The sequence below is a fragment of the Betta splendens genome, chromosome 19 (genome assembly GCF_900634795.4).
Source record: "Betta splendens chromosome 19, fBetSpl5.4, whole genome shotgun sequence".
NCBI classification, from domain to species: Eukaryota; Metazoa; Chordata; class Actinopteri; order Anabantiformes; family Osphronemidae; genus Betta; species Betta splendens.
Window position 1 is genome coordinate 2809886 of NC_040898.2, and position 20797 is coordinate 2830682.

The window sequence follows — 20797 nt, forward strand, 5'->3', positions numbered from 1 at the left end:
TGGTCGTCTTCAGATAGTTCAAAATGGCGCTGCCCATCTCTTAACAAATACAAGAAAGTTTGACCATATAACCCCATTTTGGCCCCTCTGTACTGGCTTTCGGTTAATTTTAGAATTGAGGTTAAGTTATTAATCTTTGTTTTTAAGGCTTGCTCCACACTACCTTTGCGAGTTGTTACAGCTTCACATTCTAGCAAGATTACTCAGGTCCTCCAATCAGTTTCTCCTAGACATTCCAAGGACTAAACGCAAACGTTGGGGTGATCGTGCCTTCTCAGTGTTAGTTCCTAGGCTATGGAACAGCTTGCCTCTTGATGTCAGAGCAGCGCTAGATCTGCTAGCTTTTGAAACATTGTTAAAACATTTTTATTTTCCTTAGCTTATAATACTAATTAGAGTCTTTTACTATCTTTTTAATCACAGGTTCGATGCTTTCTGTGTTTTTAATTGTCTGATTTACTCTTTCTCTCTTTTGTGAAGTACTTTGGTCAACAAGATGTTGCTTTTAAAGTGCTATATAAATAAACTTGATTTGATGTCTTGTATACTGATGCTAGTCAACAGAATTAAAATTGTATTAAAATTAAGTGATCTCCTTTTATATTTCTGAGCTGGAGCCTGGTCAACAGAAATGTTTAGCAAAGAGCAGGAAACTCCAGCACTGATTTGGACCTCTGCTAAACTAGTAACCTAGCAATACTGTAACTGTAACAACTAAATAAAGTTGAATACATGAATGTCAAGGCTTTAATGTGCAACTGGTGTGAAATTTATGTTTGAGGAATGAAAGTTGTGGCCATAGATTCTAATCTCAGAGATCAATGAAAGAGACTAATGTGTAGGTGTGTTGGCTTACAAAGAAGACTTACAATATGACTATAATGAAGATCTCACACTATACACAACAATGGAAATTCAATATTGACCAAGAATGGGCCAAAGCCATATCTGTCCAAATTCAATATCATTATATAGTTAAAGGTGGAGAAAGTTGAAAAGGTCTCTATTGATGAAAAATGGTAAAAGTTGAATGGAAGCACTAAAAAGCTACACATACATGTAAGGTTTATGTAGCTCATTTGCGGCAGTAGACAGGTGTAGAACATGTAATAATACAAATAGATTAACATTCGGAAAACAATGCGTTTGGTCACTGACTTATGACTTGACTTGACTTGAATAAAGTTTTCATTCAAAATATTACCTACCTACCTATTACCTTATCTAGTGTTGGGTAGAATAGTAAGGTGTTAAATCTGCACCAATTTTTATTTGATGTATTCACATTCAGTTCTATTGAAAACTACCTCCTTTAAAACCTAAAACCTTAACCATGAAATTAGGAACTAATATTAATAACAACAAACACTCCTTTAATTGGTTTTCTTCTACAGTAACTAAACATACTTTGTAAGTAGTAATTCTGTCTTTTCTACTCGTTCCTTAGTTGCAGCATAACAGTGAAGCCAGCAGGAAATATTCTAGACGACATCAGCAACATGTTTGATGACCTGGCTGACCAGCTGGATGCCATGTTGGACTGACAGGAATCACTGTTGGACAGAAAACTAAGACTGCAAATTGTGAGATGGCTTAGGAGGTAAAGCAGCCAGCAAATCACTCTTTGACCATCAGTCATAGGTTCTGTGGTTCGACCCCTGAGTTGCCCTGTGTCAAAGCAGTTGAGTACCAATAAGGTGAAACGCATTAAACAAGTAGTAACCATGATTGTGATCAGCATGTTAGCATTAAAGGGAGCAAGCATTCATGTTCTTGTTGGCAGAAATTGTACATTTGAGTAGTTTGATATTTATTATTTTCTGCTTATTTTTAAGCAAATTCATTTGTTATTGACTCTTGTGATGTTCCTGTCATTACATTTATATTGTCTTGTTGTATATAGGTTTATTGGATATGTAATCAAAAGCAGCTGTTTATTTGTTACTAAACTGTGTCAGAGGGTTGCGGCCGCTACTGTGTGAAGCCATTTGACTGCAGTTGCTTCTTTCAAAGAACAGCTGCTACGACTATGAAACATTTGATTAAAAGCTTGTAGTAAAGTAAACTTTAGCGTAATTATTTAAACCTTCTCCAGAAGAGTCATCTTTATACTATACATTTGTACTGTGGCAACTGAGCATTTTGACTCTTAAATTTGCCAACAGCTTCATTAAATTAATTTAAAAAGTGAAAGATAATTTAGGGGTAAATATAAACTATACCTATGCCTCAGAAGTGTATTTTACCTCAGCAATGTGTAGGTTTAACTTGAACTCACAACAGAGGACAGTCAGGGATTTTCTATTATTACCCACAGTACTTTACAGCAAAAAGGATCTGGGTATGAGTGTGGAGTTTGCATGCTCTCCTTGTGACAGTGTGGCTTATCTCCAGGTACTCTGGCTTTCTTCCACAGTCCAAAGACAAGTCAAGTTATTTAGAGACTCTAAATCAATATGTTGACTGGAAATGGAATGGCTAAATGTGGGAAATATGTATGTATACATCACATGCTACCTACAATGATCTGTCATGTGCATTGTTTGAACTTTAAAAACCTGTAAAACATTCAGAGGTTCATCTTGTTTATATTTAGTTGAGGTGTTTTCTTTCCGATGTCGGTTACTTTTATTAACATGTACAATTAAAAGAACAACTTTTATCATCTTCACTCACACTCCACACACAGTCTAATAATTGTTTGTCTTCAGAAGGGACCTATTGCACAGTAGTCATTTGACTATTTTAATTAAGTCAGCCCATGATACACAGTGATGCAGCTTCACTTCCCTAATTTCCTCATAAATCATTTATTCATGTATGTACAAATCTAACGAGCCGGAGCACTAAAAATATCATACACATTATGATTAAATGAAAATCATATGATGACAACAACCCTAAATTAGATGAGAGGACTGGTTCCATGGCTACCACAGTGGTCTTCAGTCTAAAACAGTCCCTATGCATCACATGCTGATGATAAACAGGTTGTATTTGCAACATTTTTCATGCACAGATACTTTCTTGCATGATTCCCCATACATTCTTTATTGCTTGAGAAAGCTAGAAGCTGGTCTGACTCATTGAAACTGTGGATTCAAAATCAGTAGTATTTCCCTATATCCCATAATTCAGTTCTTTTAATAAGAAAATTTTTGTTCCTTCTCTAAACATTTTGCTTAATATATTACCATACATTTATGTGTGACATTAACATTGTGGCAGAACTACTAAATCAAAACAAATAGTCTTCAATAATACTGCTTAGCACAGGTGGTTCAGTCTTTCCTATACAGGACTAAAACCCAGATCCAGAGGCTAATTATCTGTCTGGATCCTTTAGCAGAAAGTCTTATTTAAGTTCTTAGAAGAACAGTGATGATAATGGTGCTCATCAAGTTTATAAGTTACTGAACAGTTCATTCCTCTTGCTCCAGTCCATGGTTGGGGCCTTCTTAGCGGCTCGCTTTTGGTGGGCTTTTTCTTTGGCCTGGGCCAGCGACATGTGTATGTTCAGACTTTCAGCAGCTGAGGCCCTCTCAATCTAAACACACACAAGGGTAGTGAAATGCTTTACAGTTACAGGAAAAATGGTGCAGATGATGCAGGCGTTGATTTTAATCAAGTTAAATTTTTTTAAGTTGTGCCAAAGAATAAAAAGCATCATGTGAATTTGTGAACTTTACCTGTGGCGCTGGCAAGCTGCTTGTCTCTGCAGGAAGAGAGCTGCTGGAGGATGCACTGGAAGACGATGAGCTCACTGACATCTTAGCTTTCCTCCCTGCTGTAGCCTGCAAAATGCCAATGTGTGAAACCTCAACAACCTACATGAACATACAGGTCCAGCGTGTGTGTGTTACAGGGTTGTCCAGCAGTGTTCAGAAGCCTGTCTTACAACTCACTAATCTATACTACTGCACTAGGTAGGCACTCTCCCTGCTGATCACTTTCATCAGACGTGTCAGTTAGCTTTTTCAGCTGCACAGGCCTGTTTGAGGTAATCAGCGGTAACTGAGACAGGCAGAACTGGAAAACCAGCAAGACAGTGGCACTCGAGGACCAAGTTTGCCTACCCCTGGTCTAAGGGCACTGAACCCCACGTTGCTCCTGGTGTTTCAAGCTAGCCTTGCATGGCAGTTGCTTGCATCAGTATGTAAAATTGAGAATGAGCAAAAGATAGCTTTTGATCCATTTACATTTCCATCCTTACATTAACATGATACATAATGTGAAATATACAGCTTCTCTAAAACAAGCCCAGCTTAACCCAGTCTTGAGCATGTTGTTGAGCATCTGAGCATCTTGACTCCATGTGTCTATGTCTCTGATAAACAATAGCAGTATGTATTGTTGCAGAAACCTTTCTGTCTGTTTGTGAGCAACTAATAAAACAGATTGACTTTTTTTTGTAATTAAATTCAGAAGGTGAAATGTGTATATTGTATAGATTCAGAGTGATTCAGGGTACTTTGATAGAAGTCTTCATTTCTGGGTGTGGTGTCCCTGATTCATGATCATTAAACCTGGCTTTGGTACTTTTGGTAATGTGGGCATGTGACAAATGAAATTAACACCTTCATAAAGCTTGGCAGCAGAGGGAAGCATGACATGCTCAAGAAATGACTGTGAACTTGATGAAAGCCAGTGGACCAACAACAGCTCTTAAATCATCGCTGACTGTCTCACTGGACTTCAAGTAGTTTGGATTCTATGCCTCTCCCCTGTTCCTCCAGACTCCGGGACCTTGATTTTTAAATGGAATGCTAAACTGACTTTTAGCTATTTCTAAATTAAATTAAATCTGAAAAAAGGGGATTTTGGTCCACTGAGCAACAGTAGGGACCTCAGATTTGTGTAGATTTGCGTATATTTTCTACTAAAGTTTGTATATTTTCCAATCCAGAAAACTGCATAAGTAGTAAAACATAAACACATAAACATCTACTAGGTACAAATCTATGCATGTTTCCTTCGTACATCCCAATCAACGTAGAACTGAGCAGTTGAATGAGTGCCTGACTCCTCCCATGACATGCCTCTATATAAATATGTTAATTCATTTAAATATGGTCTGCGCCTGCGCAGTACACTGAGTTGGACCGTGTGTGTAGGTGTCAATGCTGCAGGTTCTGCACAGTGGCCAAACTAAAAAAAGCCAAAGTGTCATCAAAACAAGATGAGGAGAAGGAAAGCAAACCTTTGACACTGAGTTCAGCTACTAATTGGAAGTCACTACACCACTACCGCAGACTAGTATTGACACTGAAGACAGGATGTAGTTTGGGAGCGCAAAAGAATTAATATTAAGGTCGTTAAATGATTTACTGACCAAAAAGACTGATCCGATACCAGCTTCAAATGATGCACATCTCCAGGACCCAGAGACGAGCAGCCAGGATTGTAGCCGACCCCTCTCACCCAGGACATGAACACTTCCAGTCCCTTCCCCCGGGCAAGAGGCTCAGGTCCATCAGGACCAGGACCTCACGCCACAAAAACACATTTTCCCTACTGCAGTCAGTCTATTGAAATGTGCCCCAACTCTTTTGTACTGTTTTGCTCATGTTTGTATATCCTCTCATCTAATTGCACAACGCATGTCTGTATTTCTTGTTAAATGTTTTTCTCCGGCATGACTAACTATGGTGATAAACAGTTTCCCTGTTTCACCTCTTAGTGGTGTCTTAACAGACCAATAGCTGTAAAAAAGCACTTTTGCAAACTAGAAAGCTACCGTAGACTTATGCAAATTTATATTTTAAGTAGTTAGTGATACATCTGAACGTTGGTTTAGATTCGTAGTGTGCCCTTCATACATAATGCCCCAGTTCTTTTTCCTCATAGCCCAGGTAAAAAAAAGGCTTGACACAAGGAATACGATAGGATATGTCCGTGTGGTGACTCTATGTTGTAGTCCATGCCTGTGACTCTCCCTCAAATTATTGACTGGGCTTTACTTTTATAATTCTCTCAAGCTGCAGTCACCTCTGCTGCTTGTGCACCCTTTTCTGTCAGACTCATTCCTTCTACTTAAGCTTCCATTGATACACAGGGATACGAAGCTTCTTTAACAGGGATGGTTTTGTTGAGGGTGTCAGTGACTGCTGGACAGTCAACAGTCGGAACCACACTGAAACCATCTAAGGCTCAGGAAACTTTTGCAAGTGTATTGAATAGCTGATCACAGTGGAACACCATAAGTCTAAAACACAAAGCTTATTTGTAGTAGTAAGCCATAGTCAACATTTAATTAAATAAATGCTTAGAATTAATTTCACCATTTGAATTAAATTATGAATATATTAATAAAAACAAAAAAAAAACAATATTGAAGATGATGTTCTGATATTCATGAACTTGTTCTCCCTCGCAAATGTTTCAGTTAAATGTTTATTGTCATTTTAATGTCACTCACTTCACACAATGCAAAGTGCTCATCAAGCTTAAATCACTCACTTTCCTTCCACTTTAATTTTCCTTTCCTTCACTCCTATTCCATCACCTACTTTTACTCAACACTGTGAACATCCCTCTTTTCTCTATTCTTCTCCCACATAGTCAGCCAGCTATTTAGCCTTTGAGCAGCCACACATAAACATCTACTGCACAGGCAAAAAACGTGCACTTACAGACACAACACACAACTCAGAATACACAGGTACTGAAGTTTAGCCACACACCTAAAGTCTATCACACTACATACACACAAGACTATATATCCACAGCAGCCAGTTAGGTTATGACACTACCGAAGATTGTCACTTGAATCAATAGGAAGGAGAAATTATTTAAAATATTTAACCATTCGAACACTCTACAAGCAGACATTGCTTTACTACAAGAAACCATATTCCTAAAACTATGGATTACACTCTGGCACTCCCAAAGTTCCCACATGCTTACTTACGGTGATAAATCTAAACAAAGAGGGGTCGCCATCCTGATAAATAGAAAGATTAACTTTATTTATAATACTATTGTAGATCCAGAAGGCAGACATATAATCATTAATATTTTGATACAAAACACTGAATATTGCATAGCTAATGTGTATAGTCCTAATGTTGACGACCCTTTTTTTCACAGCTTCTTCACATCACTGTCTGCTCAAATAGATATATAATTATTAATATTTTGATACTAAACATTGAATATGGCATAGCTAATGTGTATGGTCCTAATGCCAATTTCTTTCTTTCACAGCTTCTTTACATCACTGTCTGCTCACTCTGGTTCCAAACTTATTGTAGGATGGGACTTTAATTTAGTATTTAACCCAGAGTTGGAGAGGCTAAGTGGAGCTGTGAACTGCTTACAGGAACAGGAATCATTACAGACCTTAAACTAGTACATGGATGGTTTTGGTCTCTGTGACACATGGCGCTCTCTTCATCCTACCTCCAGGGAATACACCTTCTTCACTCCAGTTCACCACTCTCACTCCCGTATAGATTACATTTTAGTAAATAACTCAGTCTTACAAGATGTCTCTGATGCCAATATTCACTCTATCACAATCAGTGATCATACACCAGGGTCCATCTCCTTGATTAAGACAGTTACACCATCAACCAGGAATTGGAGGCTTAATACATCATTACTCAATTATCAAGACTTCATCAGTTATGTGAGGAGAGAGTGGGCAACCTTTATGAAACACGATACACCGGGAACCTCACCTTCTGTTCTCTGGGAGACTGTGAAGGCAGTTATCTGTGGTAGAATTATTTCATAATCATCACACACAAAAAAGGACATGTTACATGAATTAGAGTTAGAACAAAAACATAAAATCTCTAGAGATTAGATATGCTGCCTGTCCAACCAAAGATGTCATAAAAGACCTAAAAAATCTAAAGCTGAAATTAAATAATATAATTGATCGTAAAATGCAGTTTCAGATAGATCAGTAACGCTGGGAGAACTTTGACCACGCTAACAAATATAGTAAATTTTTAGCCAATCAATTAAAGAATAATAAGGAAAAACAAACCATCTATCTATACAGTCGTAGCACTTAAAAGTGTCAGCCTTTACCGCAATCAGATTTCATTTGCAGCGTGGTATCACCTTGTTTTTACCGCGGTGGAGCGTATGTTATGTCTTTTTGACCTATAGGTGGCGATTAGCCCCCACACTGACTCCTATGACGCCGTACTAAGACCATGTTATATAAGCCCATGTAGAGTAACATTACAATGTCTTGGCGGTGTAATGGTTAGTCATTGTTTAACAGTCTTGACTCGTCAGTTTTTTTGTCCCGGGTTCGAAGCAGAAGTTGTAATTACTGAACAATCAGCGTTGATATCTCAGTTTTATATTTTGGCCTACAAGATAATAACAAATGACTAATAGGGGTGGCTGCCTGTATTATTTAGCAGACGATGGTAGTATTTAGTATAGTAGTATTTCCAAGTTATGGCGGTTCAAAACCGAAATAAGCAGCTGTACTGTATGCTTAGACAGACCGAGTGCGCGCTCCCACGTACAGCGTTCGATTTTATTGTGACATTATTCCTACGGGAGAATCAGATGTCGCAAATAAATCTGAGCGACTCTTGATTTTGCCGACTTTGAAAGCTCCGGCAAATAAATACGTTTTACAAAGTGTCCACAGTCTGTGGCGTTCACGTGTGCTCTGGGAGACCGTTCCACAGACTAGGTGCAGCTGAGCAAATTGTCCGATCTCTTTTGAGTTTTGTCTTTGGCTAAATAAGTGTAAAACAGTCCTTATTACTCATGCAGAATCAATATATGCAGAACAAACAACTTGCTGCATTAACGAAAGATCAGCTCAGATCAGAGATCTGCTGACTCCTGGCGTTCTGGCATACCATAGAGTATTATACAATTTATTTATTTTTATTATATAATATTCTCTACAAGTTAGCAGTCTGCCAGACGTGTGAAATACCATAAGAATGTCACAATCTGAGGTTTTGTTTCTTGTTGTGTCCCGTTTTAGCACAGTAGTTCCTGTTTTATTTTGGTAATCTCCCGGTCTCTGTTTTTGGTTCTAGCTTCACCTTCCGGTTTACGTTTCATCACAGCTGTTCCTGCTTCACCCGGTCATTGTACACACCTGCAGTTCATCAGTCATCACTCACTTTGTATTTAAGCACCACCTCTAAACCCAGCACCTTGCCAGATTGTTTGTTCATTCGCCCGATCAACTTTCCAGCATTCTTACCTTTACCTTGCCGTGCTTTTTGATCCTGTTTTGTTCCTGACCACGTCTCCAGCCCAGCCTGTGATAATCCCGTCTGCCTGTGTGAGTCTGACCATTTGCCTGTTTTTGACATCCGTTTGCCTTATCCTCATCTGTGCTGCTACCCCGATGATCTACCTGTGTACCGACCCTTGCCTGCCTGACCACGAGCTCGAATAAACCCTGTTTGTTAACTGAGCCTTGTCCTCCGCTGTGCGTGTGGGTCCGCTACCTTGAGTCCGTGACAGTACAATCTGGCCCACACTCGGACCCAGCCGGCGTCTTGCACATCGGTTTTAGGGCTGCAAGGGATTTTGTTTTGGTGTACTTGGACGTCGCAGAGTCGCGATGGTGTTTTCCTGTTCGGGCTGCCGGAGGACCTCCGCTGGTGCTTCGGGGAGCTCGCTGAGGTAATTACGCTGGAAGCCCCCAGTCTGAAGGGCGCTGCCTTCCGCGTTATAAAACAAAGCGATTGCTATCCTGGAGGAGGAATTCTGGTGGCTTGACTACCCGGAAGTGCAGACGCTTTATTGAGAGGCTCCAGGCAGTGCGGAGGGATTTTGGCACGCGCTCTGCGCGCGGCGCCCGCCGCGTCTCATCAGCTGTTCCTGCTGCACCGGAAAGCGCTCCCGTCGTCGCTCAGTCAAGCCAAGCTCACGTGCCCGACGTCACCCAGTCAAGCCAAGCTCACGTTCCTGTCATCGTTCAGTCAAGTCAAGCTCACGTTCCTGTCACCGCTCAGTCAAGCCAAGCTCACGTTCCTGTCATCGTTCAGTCAAGTCAAGCTCACGTTCCTGTCGCTGCTCAGTCAAACCCAGTTCACGTGCCTGTCGCGGCTCAGTCGAGTCAAGCTCACTCCCCTGTTGCCACTCAGGCAGATCCAGTCCGTACCGTGGTCCCGGCTCCTGCTTCAGCCCTGGCGGTTGAGGAGGTGAAGTCCACAGCTAGTCGTCGGAGGTCCAGACGGCGTCGACGACAGCCGGATTCCCCTGTCCAGGCGCCAGAGGACTCGGTCACAGAGATCAAGCGGCCCTCTCCGCCAGCAGAGGGCACTCCCGCTCCATCATACGACATGCCCATCTCCATCGCAGGCATCCCAGACAGCATCTTCCTGCGGATCCGTGCCCAATGCGCCCCTCCGGTCCTGTTCCTGTTTGCACACTGGCTGAACTCCGCTGAGGCAGAGACCGACCCGGTAAGCAAGGAGCGTCACTTCCGTGAAGCTGCCCTGCTCATCGCCCGGAAGCCTGCGCTGCGCGAGGCCCTGGGTTTCATTGAACCCCCATCAGAGTCTGCCCCCGTTCCTGCATCAGAGCCTGCCCCCGTTCCTGCATCAGAGCCTGCCCCCGTTCCTGCATCAGAGCCTGCCCCCGTTCCTGCATCAGAGCCTGCCCCCGTTCCTGCATCAGAGCCTGCCCCCGTTCCTGCATCAGAGCCTGCCCCCGTTCCTGCATCAGAGCCTGCACCCGTTCCTGCATCAGAGCCTGCACCCGTTCCTGCGTCAGAGCCTGCACCCGTTCCTGCGTCTAAGTCTGCCTCACTGGCCCCAGCGTCTAAGTCTGCCTCACTGGCCCCAGCGTCTAAGTCTGCCTCACTGGCCCCAGCGTCTAAGTCTGCCTCACTGGCCCCAGCGTCTAAGTCTGCCTCACTGGCCCCAGTGTCTAAGTCTGCCTCACTGGCCCCAGCGTCTAAGTCTGCCTCACTGGCCCCAGCGTCTAAGTCTGCATCACTGGCCCCAGCGTCTAAGTCTGCATCACTGGCCCCAGCGTCTAAGTCTGCATCACTGGCCCCAGCGTCTCTGGCTGCACCACTGGCCCCAGCGTCTTTGGCTGCACCACTGGCCCCAGCGTCCCTGGCTGCACCACTGGCGGCAGCAACTCCCGCCCTAGCTTCACCTCAGCCTTGCCAAGCTCCAGCTCCAGCTCACGCCTCACCTCAGCCATGCCAAGCTCCAGCTCGCGCCTCACCTCAGCCATGCCAAGCTCCAGCTCGCGCCTCACCTCAGCCATGCCAAGCCTCAGCCCAGCCTGCAGCAGCTCAAGCCTCAGCCCAGCCTGCAGCAGCTCAAGCCTCAGCCCAGCCTGCAGCAGCTCAAGCCTCAGCCCAGCCTGCTCAAGCTCAAGCCTCGGCTCCGCCACGCCAAATTCAAGCCCCATCTTTACGCCAGCTAGCAGGCACCTCTGGCCAGCCACACCAGGTCTCAGTTCCTGTTCCCGTTCCTGTCGGCCATATTGAGGCCGTTCCTGTCCCTGTCGGCCATATTGAGGCCGTCCCTGTTCCTGTTCCTGTCGGCCATGTTGAGGCCGTTCCTGTTTCTGTCGGCCATATTGAGGCCGCCCCTGTTCCTGTCGGCCATATTGAGGCCGTTCTAGTCCCAGTTCCTGTCGGCTCCTCAGAGGAGGACGCCGTTCTAGTTCCTGTCGGCCATATTGAGGCCGTTCTAGTCCCAGTTCCTGTCGGCTCCTCAGAGGAGGACGCCGTTCTAGTTCCTGTCGGCCAAGTAGAGGCCGTTCTAGTCCCAGTTCCTGTCGGCTCCCCTGAGGAGGACGCCGTTCTAGTTCCTGTCGGCCAAGTAGAGGCCGTTCTAGTCCCAGTTCCTGTCGGCTCCCCTGAGGAGGACGCCGTTCTAGTTCCTGCCGACTTCCCGGAGGAGGTCGGTCCAGCTCTGTCTCCTGCCGACCTCCCGGAGGAGGTCGGTCCAGCTCCGTCTCCTGCCGACCTCCCGGAGGAGGTCGGTCCAGCTCCGTCTCCTGCCGACCTCCCGGAGGAGGTCGGTCCAGCTCCGTCTCCTGCCGACCTCCCGGAGGAGGTCGGTCCAGCTCCGTCTCCTGCCGACCTCCCGGAGGAGGTGGTCGGTCCAGCTCCGTCTCCTGCCGACCTCCCGGAGGAGGTGGTCGGTCCGCCCCTGGTTCATGTGTTTTTTGAGCCAATGTGTGCAGGTGCTGCCCCTGGAGGTCCGGTCCCGGGCACGCTCGCCTCAGCTCCTGGTGGTCCGGACACGCTCGCCTCAGCTCCGGGTGGTCCGGACACGCTCGCCTCAGCTGCTGGTGGTCCGGACACGTTCGCCTCAGCTCCGGGTGGTCCGGACACGTTCGCCTCAGCTGCTGGTGGTCCGGACACGTTCGCCTCAGCTCCTGGTGGTCCGGACACGTTCGCCTCAGCTCCTGGTGGTCCGGACACGTTCGCCTCAGCTCCGGGTGGTCCGGCCCCGGACACGTTCGCCTCAGCTCTTGGTGGTCCGGTCCCGGACACGCTCGTCGCAGCCCCTGGTGGTCCGGCCCCGGACACGTTCGCCTCAGCTCCTGGTGGTCCGGCCCCGGACACGTTCGCCTCAGCTCCTGATGGTCCGGTCCCGGCCTCGCTCGTCTCAGCTCCTGGGAGTCCGGTCCCGGCCTCGCTCGTCTCAGCTCATGGTGGTCTGGTCCCGGACACGTCTGTCTCCGTTCCTGGAGGCCCGGTCCCGGCCTCGCTCGTCTCAGCCCCTGGAGGTCCGGTCTCGGCCTCGCTCGTCTCAGCCCCTGGAGGTCCGGTCCCGGCCTCGCTCGTCTCAGCCCCTGGAGGTCCGGTCCCGGCCTCGCTCGTCTCAGCTCATGGTGGTCTGGTCCCGGACACGTCTGTCTCCGTTCCTGGAGGCCCGGTGCTGGCCGCGTCTGCATCGGTTCCTGGTGGCCCGGTTCCGGCCTCGTCTCCACGTCTGTCTTCGCCTCTGGTTCCTGCCTCGTCTCCACGTCTGTCTTCGCCTCTGGTTCCTGCCTTGTCTTTGTCTCGGCTGCCAGACTGGTGGCCTCGCCCTCGGCGCCTCCTGCTGCCTGGATGGCGCTGCCTCCTGCGGCGCCGTCCGCCTCGACCCATCAGTCTTCAGGATCGGCGTCCGCCTGGAGGACATCGCCGTTCGGGGTGGTCCCCGTGGACGCTGGCCCAGTTCAAGGGCACTAGGCGTGCCACCCTGCCTCAGCGGCGGCTGAGCAGGATCTCGCCTCGTCTCCACCCGCCGTGAGGGGATTCCTGGACCCTGAGTTTTCCTGGTCATGGACTTTGTTCTGGTCTCATGGACATTCATGTTGTCTTCTTGATTATGGGACTCGTTCTTGTTTTGTTTTTCAGGGGGGCCCTCTGGTCTGTCATGTTCGGGCCTGTGTTTTGTTGTGTTGGGGGTTTCCGTTTTTGCCCTCCCCCAGTGCCGCCCTCCGCCCGCCCTGTCGTGGTTCCGTGCGGGTTGTTTTTTGTTCTGGCCCTCCGCCGGTCCTCCCTCCGCCCGCCCTGCTCGGGGGGTTTTGCCTTTGGTCGTCTGGAATCCGCCCTTGGGAGGGGGGTACTGTCACAATCTGAGGTTTTGTTTCTTGTTGTGTCCCGTTTTAGCACAGTAGTTTCCTGTTTTATTTGGGTAATCTCCCGGTCTCTGTTTTTGGTTCTAGCTTCACCTTCCGGTTTACGTTTCATCACAGCTGTTCCTGCTTCACCCGGTCATTGTACACACCTGCAGTTCATCAGTCATCACTCACTTTGTATTTAAGCACCACCTCTAAACCCAGCACCTTGCCAGATTGTTTGTTCATTCACCCGATCAACTTTCCAGCATTCTTACCTTTACCTTGCCGTGCTTTTTGATCCTGTTTTGTTCCTGACCACGTCTCCAGCCCAGCCTGTGATAATCCCGTCTGCCTGTGTGAGTCTGACCATTTGCCTGTTTTTGACATCCGTTTGCCTTATCCTCATCTGTGCTGCTACCGATGATCTACCTGTGTACCGACCCTTGCCTGCCTGACCACGAGCTCGAATAAACCCTGTTGTTAACTGAGCCTTGTCTCCGCTGTGCGTGTGGGTCCGCTACCTTGAGTCCGTGACAAAGAAGAGCAGTTAAAAAAAGTAAAGTGAAAGGTTTTGGCGTCCCACAGCCTACGTAGGTGCAGCTGATCATGCTGCCCGATCTCCCATGGAGCTTTTTCTTTGTCTCGGAGCTAGTATTTCACACCTATTGACGAAGTGGTGACATTATGTTAACATGTCTCTGTGCCAATACAGAGAAGGGGGAAGGGATGTGAAGTTTGCTTTAGCGACTGAACTAACATCAGACGCCGTACGGCGCAGAGCGGGTTCCAAATCCACTGTGTTGCCTGTGTAATAAAAGTTTGTTTTTTTGCAGATATTGTGATTAATATCATACTGGTAAAATGTTGGAGCTTCCGTTTAAAGGACATTGGCTATATCTTACTGGTTTAACTGTTCTCACACACACCTTAAAAGTGGTCAAAGTAGTTTATGCTGCAGAGCAGAAGAAGTTATTTTCGTTGTCATCCAGTATAACCGTTAACATTTGGAAACACACTGTGTGTCTCTTCTCTTAATGTGTACAATCAACAAAGACTGGGCAGCAGAGCCACAAGGTCCGTGTACATTCTAACAGTTTGATTTCCCCACCAGAGTAAAAGCTGGGAAACGAGAAAATTACTTGTTTTCTCTCGCAGAGTGGTCTAGTTTTGAAAACATTGTTTTCATCTCGTTTATTCGTTTTTAACACTTTGCTGTGATTAAATTCTGAACGAATTCGCTTAAGAGAAACGAGGACACGGATGTTCTTTGTATTTTATTTTCTGGACAACTTAACCAGAAAGCGGCTTGATTTCAGCCTATGTTGTCTAGAAAGAAAAAAATATAAATCCATTACTTAAGTTGCCCTTGAGCGTTGGCTTTCTGTCGTCGTTGTACTGTGTTTCAAAATAAGAGTCTCACTTTCTTGTGTGTTCAGACACTTAACAGGTCTTCCGGTTCTAAAACGTTCTAAAATGACTCGTTTTCTCGTTTTCCCAGCTTTTATTCTGGAGGGAGAAATCAAACTGTTACAACATACACGGACAGTTTTCTCTCTTTATAAAAGTGACAAACAGCATTTAATCAAAGCATTGTTTTAAAAAAAATAAACAAGCTGAAAACAGTGTTTTCAAAACCAGACAAATAAATGGATTTAAAGCAGTTTCCTGTTTTCTCGTTTTGAGGAAACAAATGGAAAACGAGAAAACGTCTCATTTTCCCAGCTGTTACTCTGGTGGGGAAATCATACTTAGAACCTACACGGACGCAACACCCCCTTCAGTACTTGAACGCAAGGACATATTGTATAAAGACAGCAGCAACTTCAGCAATTGACAACAAACACTAGCGCGCATTGACAACTTCAGTGGCTCCTCAGCACAAAATGTTGGAACGTCACATCACTGTCTGCTTTAGACGGTGACGCCACTTCCCCAATTCTCTCGTTGCCTGCACTTGCGCACATGCATACATTTCTGGTTAAGCTCTATCTGGACACATCATCTGTCATTCGGGCTCTTACTTTTCAGGCTCTTACTTTTGTCAGAGCAAACTACAGGTCATTGCGGTCTAAGTAAATTTTAAGAGTTTGGTTTCGCCACCAAATTAAAAGCTGGTATAACAAGAGAACGACTTATTTTTTTATTCTCTGCTTTTTTCTCAAAACGAAAAATCAGCTTTAAATCCAACTCCGTGCCTTGTGTCGATAAAAACAACAACACTTGAATTCCGTTTGTCGCTCATATCAAGAGAAACGAAAATCCAGTTTGTTTTGTATTTTTTCTTCATGACCAATGAACCGGAAGACAAGTACAGATATACATATAAAATACATTTATAATACAGATTGATGAATAAATATAGTTTCCTATTTTATGTTATTATACTTATACTGTAGTATTGGATTGGCTGGAGGAGGGACTGTGTCTCTCAGCTGGCCTGGAAACTGTGTAAAGACATAAACAGCTTCGGCAACTGACAACAAACACTAGCGCACTAGCGAGCAAAGACGCATAATAATCTATTATATTTAAAAATGAACTAGTCTACATTTAATGATACAATAACATGACATTGTTTTTTGTGCTTAATGTGCAGACACAGATAGAAATGAACAGTCGGACTTCACATCTTTGCGCCACGTGGTGGTTGAAACAAGACTAGCACCCTGATTTTTTTCAGCTTGCAGGATTAAAAATCCTTAGCCCGTTGTGCGATGGCGACGCGACCATACTGCAGTAAAAAAGGTGGTTGCTTTGAAGTGCTACGACTGTAAATGATACCTTTAAAAACTTTTTAAGAGTTATATACGTCCCAAATAGATACATCCACCTCAGCCATAGAGGCGTTTCTTTCCTCTTCCCTCCCTCTTTTGGGATGAAAACAGGTCTGCGCTTGCGATTTCTTTTAAAAAGATTTTTGATGTTTGATTCTACAGTTCCACATGTCCCTCTGTCAAACCTTGATGGAGACAGATGGCAGGACGTGGGTCCTTTCATGAACAGATGTCGACGGGGTGGAGACTGGTGAACGACCTCCGACCCCATGTCATGTATTCACCTACTTGCATGTTTTTAGAAATCTTTTTTTTAATTCTGCCCGTCATGCGCAACAAACAGTCGACTTGATACCTCTGCATTCTAATGACACATTCTAATGTTTTGGGTTTTTTTTTTAGATATTTTTCAGAGGACGCTCTGACCCAACACTCAGACTAACAGGAAGCCCATGCTTCCTGTGGCTCACACACAGATATGATGTAGGTTTGATCAGAGGATGTGAACCAGTGGTCATCACACCTAAATCTAACCACGGACGATTTAAAAAACACCCTCTGAAAGGAAGCCATAGATGGCGTTACTGCAGACACATTAAAGCTACTGAAACATTGGATGCTACAGGCCACAAAGCGAGCTTGTCTAAATGACAGTTTGTTCAGACAAAGGGTATTTTACTGGGTCATTGTAATTACAGCTGATGACAAATCCATCTCACTCAACAGAAGCATTTTGAAATCTGCCTAAACCGTGCACATATAAAAGGCTCATGTCTTTTCTAGGTCTTTGTTCTTATTGTAGGACCTTCATTCCTAACTTTACTGTCTTTGAGGCCCCACTCGGGATCCTGATGCAGATGTCTTCATCGTCCACTTCTCTCACATGGACGTCTGAGGCTGAATGACGTTCACTGACCTCAAGCTGACTTTCCAGTCTGCTCCCACTTTGGGTCTTCCTGATCTGACCCTACGCGACCTTTCACTTAAACAGTGGATGAGAAATCAGGTTGTACAACTTCTATTCTTTTGTCCTGTAGCCTATTTTCCTAGCTTGATCCAGCTGCTGCTGAACTTCCACGGTTTTTATGACCAGTGGCTGTGGCAGAGAAAGCCGCGCTGACATTACTTGACACTCTGACGTCACCTTATTGGTCCCTTATTTTGTGTCTTTGATCCTTTAGGAATAGAAAACATCTACAGCCTGATGGCTTAAAGTTTGGAATGAAGGCGCCTGAAACTGCGCCAGTGAATCACACTGTCAGACCATACATCTATACACACACTCCTGAGAAAACACACACACGAGCAATCTTGAGTTGCCGATACTGGACGATGTTTAGACTTCACATTACAGGAGTGACACTGACTCAGACGACATTGGGAGGGAAACCTGGCGGTGATAACAAATCCCAAGTGTCTCTGTGATCAGCTGATCACAACCTGAAGGACCCCAACGAACTGTCAATACATCAACACACAGGTTGGAACAGATCTAACGCTACTGTTCAACAGGACGAAGCAGATTGTTATGAGACATCAATTGTAACCTTAGACTTCATTTTGCGTTATTCTAAATATTACATTAATTATATGGTTGACAAACATGATGTTTCCATGTAACTTTACACTATTTTTGAATAAGAACATTTTGCACCAACACTGGGTTCAAATATTCTAAAGTTGACTTGGTGTTTAATTTGCTCACAATCACTTTATTCACTGGTACAATTAGCTTTTATCCTTTATCTACAGATGATACAGTCTATAAGACAACACAAGCAGCAACTGCATCATCATTTTGGTTAATCCCTGAATCTCCTATGTTGGGGGACCTCATCTGTATAATCTGTTATTAACAGAATTATTATTAAGGTCCCACACGCTCAAAAAAAAGAGGTAATGTGTCCTGCATGTAATGTCTTCATCCTGATATTAGTGAGTGGGAACAATGAGATTTCAAATCTGAGCGCCAAAACCATGCGCCAGGCTGGGGAACTATACCTGGCAACCCGCTGAGACGTCCAAACTCCCCGCTGATACAAGCGACAAACGGAGGAGGAACTTGGACGTCAGCCATCCTAATTGGACCAAACAATAGGACGGGCGTGACCAAAAACACGGTCATAAACCGGTGAATTAAGTTGGCTATGGCTACTAACTTAAACACAATTGAGACTGTATTGGCTATTCCAAATTGGTTATTGGTCCCTGGTAACACCATGGTGCCCCGTAAATTAATTAATTATTAATTCAATTAATAATTATTAATCAATAATAGTTAAGTGTTTCACTTACCTAACTATAGACCTTTGTCATATAGTTATATATATTTAAGCTAATAACCAAAATTTGTGAATCTAAATTAAACATGATTATTATCTCCACTCAGGAGCTATAAATCCAATTATTATAATTTGTGCTCCTCGCATATCCCCAACATAATTGGTGCAAACCCGTGTGAGGCTAATCAAACTCAGCCTTTTTTAAACTAGGTGGTGTTACTAATTCACTTGGCACTACCACAACCCTCACATTGCCCCTCTAGACCCAAATGTACAATTAAAAGCATGAAAACTATCTTAAGATTATATGAAACAGAACCCCACCGGAAACTTATGGCTAACATACATTAATTATCTTTATTACAGTACAATTGATGGCGTTTTATTAATGTCACACGTGATGAAATGAAGGGCATGTCTGAACAATTGGTTCCTACATCCCAGATGGCATGGCAGAATCAATGGCCGTAGACATGTTGTTAGCAGAGAAAGGAGGTGTTTGTGTTATGTTCGGAGAGGCATGTTGTACTTACGTCCCGGATAACACTGATTCTAATGGTACTGTGGCGAAGGTGCTCCACGGCCTTCAGAGTCTCAGCTAATTCTGATATAGATTTTTCCCCTTGGAATTGGCTAGACGAAATGTCTGGACAATGGAAATCTGTTCTCATGTCCACAGCTGTTTCCTTTATCATTGTGATGGCTGTGGTTCTCTTGCTTGGTTGTTGTGTTATCCCACTGGTTAGAGGTCTTATCATGCGTGCGACCTCAGCAACACTCTCGTATCAAATGACACAATACACTATGTTCACAAGCCCGGACACTAATTCACTTAATGACTTTGATAATGAGCTTCTCTGGTGATTATGACGATGATTCTGAGACTACAATAGGTAATTACTTTATTGTGACAATCTTTTTATTTCTCCTCTCTTACCCTTTTCCCTGTTGTTTGCTATCTGATCACGAAATATAATCTGATGCAAATATTTATTTTTTATTTTCCTCACATGCTTATACAGAGGTTATTCTTGTATAACTACCCACAAAAACAGCTCCCAACCTTTTATCCCTAAGTTACCTGCATTTCATGTAAAGGTGCATTTTGAATCTTGATGAGTTAATACACTCACTGTTTTGCATTTGCAGGGGTTGTTATTATTACAAAATGCAATGTTTGACAATTTTCTGTCAGATTTTGGCAGAGATCGGACCCACAGCACAGCACGAGACGTCAGACAGATAGTAGAATATTAAGGGTTTAATGCAATTCTCTCACAACAGTCGGTCCAGGTCATACACAAAGGATTCTCGGATTTCGGTACAATGGGAGCAGGCTGAGTCAGATCCACGGGCAGGCAAGGGTTCGAGAACAGGATTGGCAAGATTACAGTACCGGTAAGGAGCAGGCTATCTCGGGGTCAGGCGGTCAGGTCGGTATCACAAGATCTTTCCAGGCGACGGTACCATTCAGTAGTAGGCGGGAATCGGGAGTCAAGAATACGAAACAGGATCGAGGAACAAACAGGCAGGACGATGAAGCGCTGGAAGGTGATGACTAGCATACGACGATCTGGCAAGGGGCTATGGGAACTGGTGGTGGTTAAATACACAGGTGAGTGATTACTGATTCTAGACAGGTGTGTGTAATGAGACGGGGACGTGGAACGGGGGCTAACCAGATGAGACACAGGTGCGTAACTGAAAACCGTAAGTGAAGCGGGAACTGCTGTGGCGTGACGCGAAAGGGAAGTGCATACAAAATAAAACAGTAAACTGAAACCAAAACACGGGTGACAAACTAAGTCCTTTCAAAACAAAAGCGGAAACTAACCTGATGAACAGAAACCGGAAGAGTTACAAAATAAAACTGAAAACAGAACCGGAGCCTGACACTTTCATTCTTTTAGTGTTTGATTAATGTGTAATCAAAAGGAGGGAATGTAATGGGAAAAATTTTGCCTTTGTGCTTTTACTTATCCAACACAGTCATCATGTGCTGGTTAGGTGCAACACTGAACATTCTTACACAAACAACTAATCTCTTGCGCCCTGTCGTACATCAAGTCTAAACATCTGGTGTTCCATTTGACTGACTAATAGTTTGTGATATGTGTTTGTCTTTTACACCCTGGTCTCTGGCTCCATCTTATCTGATTCCCCACCAGACCCAAGGCTGTAAAACCAGAAACAAGGCTGTAAAACCAAATGCATCTTGTC

At 44.6% G+C, this 20797-nt stretch overlaps 3 protein-coding genes across 5 annotated transcripts in view; 1 reads left to right on the top strand and 2 right to left on the bottom strand.

The window, feature by feature from the left end:
• LOC114846115 (caskin-2-like) overlaps positions 1 to 2578 on the top strand; it is a 73753-nt gene extending 71175 nt beyond the window's left edge. The window contains exon 19 of the mRNA XM_029134897.3: positions 1448 to 2578. Within this exon, the coding sequence (XP_028990730.3) occupies positions 1448 to 1544 (97 nt within the window). The 3' untranslated portion in view covers positions 1545 to 2578. The remainder of the gene's footprint in view (positions 1 to 1447) is intronic.
• LOC129603358 (uncharacterized) overlaps positions 1 to 20797 on the bottom strand; it is a 395454-nt gene that overhangs the window by 325080 nt on the left and 49577 nt on the right. The window lies entirely within an intron of this gene.
• Positions 2791 to 20797, bottom strand: part of nherf1a (NHERF family PDZ scaffold protein 1a) — a 49237-nt gene continuing 31230 nt past the window's right edge. Inside the window, exons 5-7 of one of the 2 annotated variants that reach the window (XM_055504167.1) lie at positions 6911 to 6943; positions 3690 to 3794; positions 2791 to 3547 (exon numbers count right to left, since the gene is read on the bottom strand). In XM_055504167.1, the coding sequence (XP_055360142.1) occupies positions 3404 to 3547; positions 3690 to 3794; positions 6911 to 6943 (282 nt within the window). In that variant the 3' untranslated portion in view covers positions 2791 to 3403. The remainder of the gene's footprint in view (positions 3548 to 3689; positions 3795 to 6910; positions 6944 to 20797) is intronic. The other variant, XM_029133576.3, reaches the window with a different exon arrangement.